Source organism: Narcine bancroftii, chromosome 6, assembly GCF_036971445.1.
Source record: "Narcine bancroftii isolate sNarBan1 chromosome 6, sNarBan1.hap1, whole genome shotgun sequence".
NCBI lineage: Eukaryota > Metazoa > Chordata > Chondrichthyes > Torpediniformes > Narcinidae > Narcine > Narcine bancroftii.
Window position 1 is genome coordinate 202168686 of NC_091474.1, and position 6339 is coordinate 202175024.

General features: G+C 41.9%; 1 protein-coding gene across 1 annotated transcript in view; it reads left to right on the forward strand.

Moving 5' to 3' along the window:
• The window catches only part of LOC138737727 (interleukin-20 receptor subunit alpha-like), a 49734-nt gene extending 44724 nt beyond the window's left edge, over positions 1-5010 (forward strand). The window contains exon 7 of the mRNA XM_069888328.1: positions 2209-5010. Coding sequence (XP_069744429.1) covers positions 2209-3309 — 1101 coding nt within the window. The 3' untranslated portion in view covers positions 3310-5010. The remainder of the gene's footprint in view (positions 1-2208) is intronic.
• Positions 5011-6339: the final 1329 nt, after the last annotated feature.

A 6339-nucleotide genomic window follows, 5' to 3' on the forward strand; every position in this document is an offset into this window, starting at 1 on the left:
TCGCCCCATTAGGTGCTTTCCAATGATAACTTCTTCTTTCAGGTCACCACAGAGTTCCTCTTGTTTCCTTTATTTCAGGAGAAACACTCTAGCCAGCCATTTCCTCTTGTAAGGACTACAAGTGTTTTGAACAGGCTGAACTCAGAACTCATCATCAAATCAAGTTTTTCAACGCCTGCGAACTTGCCATGTTACAGCCTCAACTGCTGCTGTAGAACTGACTTCTCTCCCTGTCCCTCTCTCTCAGAGAATCCTATTTGTTTTTTCCTCTCTCTGCTTGGGGTCCAAATCCAATCTTTGAAAGATCTTATCAGCACTTGAGCTCAGACATTTCCATTTGCACTTGCTCTTCCAAAGCAGTTCCGTTGTCTTTTGCAAAGCCAAGCACAGCCTCGATGTCTAGCTTCAGCAAAGCTCTTGCATTTTAAATTAGATGTCTTTTGTGAATTGTTACTCAGTTTGTGAAGTGACCTACACGAACCCCCCCCCCCACAATCTATCTCTTTTAAAGACCTATTTGTCCATAACTATAATAATATAATCCATTACAACTGGCAAGAATTGCCTACAGTCTTACAGTCTTACAATCAGATTTACCTTCAGACTTGCAGTCAGAGAGAGAGAAGCAAAAGAGAGCCCCCGCAGAGTTACCAAGTTTCAGTAAATTCACCTCCAGCACTTCTAGTCAAAATCACTGGCAACCCAAGCATCAGATCTGAACCTCCAACGCAGTCATGGACCCTCCAGCACCCTCAGGACCTCCTTGCATCCCAGTTCCGATACCTGCTACCCCTCCAGCCAGTTCAAGCCAGTCTCCAGCAGTCTGCAGCCTGGCACGAGCCTCCCAACCGCAGTCTCTAGCAGCCCACAGCTTCTGTGGGTTTCCTCACCTCGAGTCGGCAGCAGCCTGTCGGCCACAGAGCCCCCTCGCAGGTCTCCCGCCATGGTCACCATTCTCGTGGGATGCCTCCTCCACTTCTCCCTCTTCCTGTCCTCTAGTGCCTGCTCCAGTCCTCCGCTTCCCTGGAGTCTGCAGCTCCTCGTGGCTGCTGCCGATTAATAGATGCCACCATCTTGGGCACAGACCTATGACCGCAGGATTTCAAATAGAACCACCATCGCTCCCTCAGCAGGCTGTTCAAACCCCGGGTGGAACCAATGGCAGTTGACTAGGAGGCTGGACCGGCAGGAACACTGCATCTCCGTACCCCCTCTCCCTGCAGATCTTAATCCGCAGCGGCCCTGCTGCTACAGCAGTTCTGGCAGTGCCACCATTTTTTTTTATATGAACAGTTAAAATTGAGATGATCCCCTTGAGCGGTCAAAAAACATTTATAAGCATTCAAAAGCTGCAAGATTTTTCACAAAAGAATTATAATAATAGTAATGAAATACACTTAAAATACTCATCATTGTAAAAAAAATGAATTTATGGTTATCCTAGTTCCTCAAAATCATTCTCCCTTTATCAAAATAAGTGAGGGCGTGTGCCCAGTTTGAATCTGCCACAGTCATTGAAAATGAAAAAATAGCTGTAACTGCTGGAAATCAGAAATAAAAACAGAAAATGCCCTCAGTAACTCAGACAACATTTGTAGAAAGAAAAGCAGAATTGATATATCAGATCAAAATTCCTTCATCAGAACACAGCGGCCATCAAAGAAATATAAAACAATATTTTAACCTTTTGTTAATTTTAGAACTATTATTGGTTCAGACAGAAAATTTCTTGAATTTATCTAAAAATCGTTGCTTTAGCGTTTTCTCATTAGAACTTTAGACTAATTTCTCCAAATGCTTGAGTGCAAAATGCCCAGTTTCCCATGAATGTCTAATCCCACAGAAAGCTGGTACTTTAATTAATGATCTGATGACGAGGTGAACCAAGATTGTATGCAAGGGCACCAAAGACTACAATTCTTATTATTGTTTTGAAATGAAGATGTGTTTCTTTTATTGAGGTTTAAGAATTGCGTATTAGTGTGAACTTAGAAACATTTTTACAAAAAGAACTTTGAAGGAATTTTGCAGCGGGTATTTTAATTACCACAGAACATATAAAACTTTCATGCCATCAATGAGCCATAATCGTCATGAAAAAAATTGTGCAATATATTAATTAGTGTATAAATTGTGGCTGCTGAACATGTGTTTGTGTTATGACTGAACATTAAATACCTCATTTAAAGCTTAACTTGTTTATTTCAGCTGCCACAGGATTGCTCGTCAAAGAAGACATTCCTGTTTTTTTCACCTGAATCCTTGACGGTCAATGTTATGGTTCTGGAAAATCCGGGTGGCAAACCACCATTGCAATGTTGTATACATGCTGATGAATGCAAGATCCCCTTAAGATCCCAGGTTAGCAATGAGTGTGCTAATGAATGGAAAGTCATTCCTTTGGAACCAGATAATGAAAAATATGTATACAAGTGTCAAACTGTACGAAGTCCATCAGAAGAAAGTCATGTATGTGACAAAGAAAATGGCCTGACCACAGCTGATCAATCCAAACAAAGAGGCCCATCAAATGAAAAGGAAATGTTGAAAGCAATTCAATCTGGAGACCTTGCAACAGAGAGCATCAGCTGCCCTCAGCAGCTGCAAAGCATACAACTGCCAAACGGGAATCACAGCGAACCGCCACGATCCGGGTACAAGTCACAACTGCCATCGAGGCCTCTGATCAGTGAGGAGGCACAGCGCCGTGTGGAGTATGGGCTCCTCACAATTGATACATGTCTGGACCCAAAATATGAACAACCACACCATCTATCAAATGCGAAGGCCGAAGATCCACAGCAATCAAGTTATCTGCAACAATCCCCTACCAATGACCTAAACACCAGGACCTCAGGGAGTGATGCTGACTGGGCTATTGTTGGATCCCATGATGCTCAGCATGGGAGAGTTTATTTGCCCAAAGTTCCACTGGAACAAGAACAGAATAACCACAAGTCACAGTTTCAACCACTGCCACCAGCTGGAAAACCTCCAAGAGATTATGTTGACCATTGTTCTATTTTATTAGATACCAATGTACAGAATGAAATACATTATAATGTGATGGAGGAGCCAGATTTAACGATATTAGACTGGGACCTCAGTTCGCCTAGGCTTTCGTTATCTGCAGTATGTGTTAGAAGGGATTCAGAGAACAGTGGTTCTCTGTCACAATCCTTCGAACCACAGAATGATCTTTTGTCTTCTGTATGTTCAAAAACTTTTCCAGATGATTCTTTAAAAACTGATGAAGATGCCTATTTATCAAATTTCCAAGAACAATGGGGACTGAGTATACAATTATAATAATCAGGCATATCTGTGCATGAATCATTTGTATTTTGTGCAAAATATGGTACCATTCTGTAATCCCTTTGGTACAGTTGTTCTAAATCATCCACTGTTTCTTGTTAAGCATGGCTGAAAGAACAGCCTTAGCCTCTTCCTCTCCTGGGCTGAGTCCTTGATCATGGGAAACACTGGAAGTCATCTGGATATTTGTGGAAAAGAGGATGCAATGTAAATAGTCATTACTGAAGGACATGAGAAACTGATGTATATATGAAGTTCATGAAATTGTGGCATTCACTGACATATAACCTTTATTTATGATTAACGTAAGTGAGGTTGATAATCCCATCCAAATTGTTGGAATGAGTAGAACATGAAAGTCTGCAGACACCATGGTTAATGTAAAAACACAATGCTCGACAAGCTCAGCAGGTCAAACAGTTTCTTTTTTCTTCGCTATATAAAGGACACTGACGTCCTGAGCTTCTCCCGCATTGTGTTTTTACAAATTGTTGGAATGAACTCACTTGATCTTTAAGTGTTATGGCTTGGGCTATGCTAATATGGTACAGCTTTAATTGAAAATGTACCTCAGAAAATAACTTATGATTCTGTCAATCTAATACGTTTTTCAAAACAATTCAGGAATGTTATTGGGTAATATGGAGGAAACTGAGTCTACCTCATCTAAACCTGTCCATCACTGACCATTGCATGGAGCAATGTTTCCCCACACCGATGTAGCACATCAGGATGTACACCATAATTAAAAATAGCTCAGACTATGCACATCTGCAAATGGATACTGCATGATCTGAGTTTCCCCAGCACTTTTGTGCACTGAACTGAACCCCCAGCAAATGTCGATTTTCCTGTTTGCGTGCAAATGATTAAAAGTCTAATATCTTTTAAGTGTAAAACTCAGTTGCTAGAACAGGTACAATCTCAGAAATGCAATTTTGGGAGTAATTTTGTCTGAACGGCAGCAAAGAAGTTCTTACCTCAAGACAACAATGTGGAGCTTTAAAAGTGGCAGTTCCTTCTGGGCATTAGGGACGACTGGAAATATTCTGCAGAGGTTCTCTGGGCCGAGAGTCAGCAGAGATTATGTTGGCCCTGCTCTACCCTGATGCTATATTTGTAATGAGGTAAATTACTGGACTCAAATGCAATCCTTCTTCCAGTGTCAGTCTACAGGGTTTAAATGTTCATATTCAATTTCTCTATCTGATAATAGGGAAGATGGGAGAATGGTAAAGCAAATGTGCAACTATTTGTCATACCTTTTTGCTGAAACTGATTCTACTCTCCCCTTTATCTTCCATTCTGGGCAGCATTGAGGGGTAGGATATTGATATAAATAATAGTGGAGTCTCTGCAAGCTTCTATCTGCTCTTTTAACTTAAACAACCTCCAATCCAAGGATTTTGAGGGAGAGAGTTGAATTACAAACTAACCTCCAGAGGAGTTTAACCTCTGTACATTTCCACTGGAAAACAACATCCAAGGACCTTTTTTTTCTTACTCCCAATATGGTGGTTAGAATATCTTAAATTTTTCAAACTAGAAAATTGATTGTGCAATATAATATAGTTAAACCAATGTGATACACAATTGGACACTGTCATAAAACAAAGCAATAACTTAACTCCATTGAAAAGTATGTGCAGAATATGTGAGTTTTTAAAATATATTTTATGTTTTTATTCAATTGATTCAAGTGTAGCTTCATTTATTAAAAAAAGAAAGTGATCACTGTGTGCTGACTTATGGTGTGTGTTCAATTTTAATGACTTTGCCCAATAGTGTGAAATGAACAATAACAAAGGTTTAGAGTTAGGACCTTGTGTGTTCTAGCTGTGGCAAGAAAGGGCATTGGGTGGGGGTTTGCCATGCGAGGGGGAAGCCTGGGGAAATCTGCGGCCTGCACCGCTCCAGGATCCAATTCCAGCCCCAAGCTCTCTGCCCCGATTTCATCTGAACCCTCTTGGTGGCAGTAAGCAAATAGCACAAAAAGGCTCAGCAACCATCTTGCACGACCTGAATTCAAACACAATGCCATCATCGTTGGAGCAGGAAGGAGAGGGTCCCTCTTGCCGCCCCACGAGGTTGACGCCATCTTACCAATGCAGGGCAGCCCAGGACGGTGGGGGCTACTCGAGTGAGGAGCATGGAGTCTCTGGGGACCTAGCCTCAAAGGTCCTAAATCAGGACAGACCTCACCAGCTCAGCAACTCCATAGCGATTGTGAAAGTAAAAGGACATTCAATGAAATGTCTAATCAACACAGGCTCTACTGAAAGCTTCATAGACTCACGGACTGTGCAAAAGTACAATCTGATGATGTATCCTTCTAATTACCACATATTTCTTGTGTCTCATTCACATTCTATGCATGTTCAACAACATTGCATAGTACATCTGTCGTTTGAAGGGGGGAATTCTGTAAATTTCACTTGTATATACTTGATGAATTGTGTGCTCCAGTGTTGTTGGGTCTGGACTTCCAATGTCACCTTAAAAGCACGACCTTGGAATATTCTGGTCTCCTCACCCCATAATGGTTCGGAATGCAGGGCCCCTAAAATCAGAACCCATATGCAGCCTCTCCACACTGAATATCGACCCCTCCTCCTCTCTTCCAGAACCTGTCTTCAGACTGCAAACCCATTGCTAACAAGAGCAGGAGGTACAGTACAGCAGATCAAGATTTTATTAAGTCTGAGACACAACGTCTGCTCGATGAAGGTATAATCAAATCTAGCACCAGCCTCTGGAGAGTGCAAGTGGTAGTGGTAAAAGGGGAAAGTAAGTCCAGGCTAGTAATTGACTATAGTCATACTATTGATCGGTACACACTCCTGGGCACATACCCCCTCCATCGAATTTCGGACATGGTGAATGATATTGTGCAGCATCGGGTCTATTTGACTGTCAACCTGAAAGCTGCCTATCACCAGCTGCCAATCTGTTCCAAGGACTGTCCATTTATGGCATTTGAGGCTAACGGCCGTCTCTATCAATTCCGGAGGGTCCCTTTCGGCA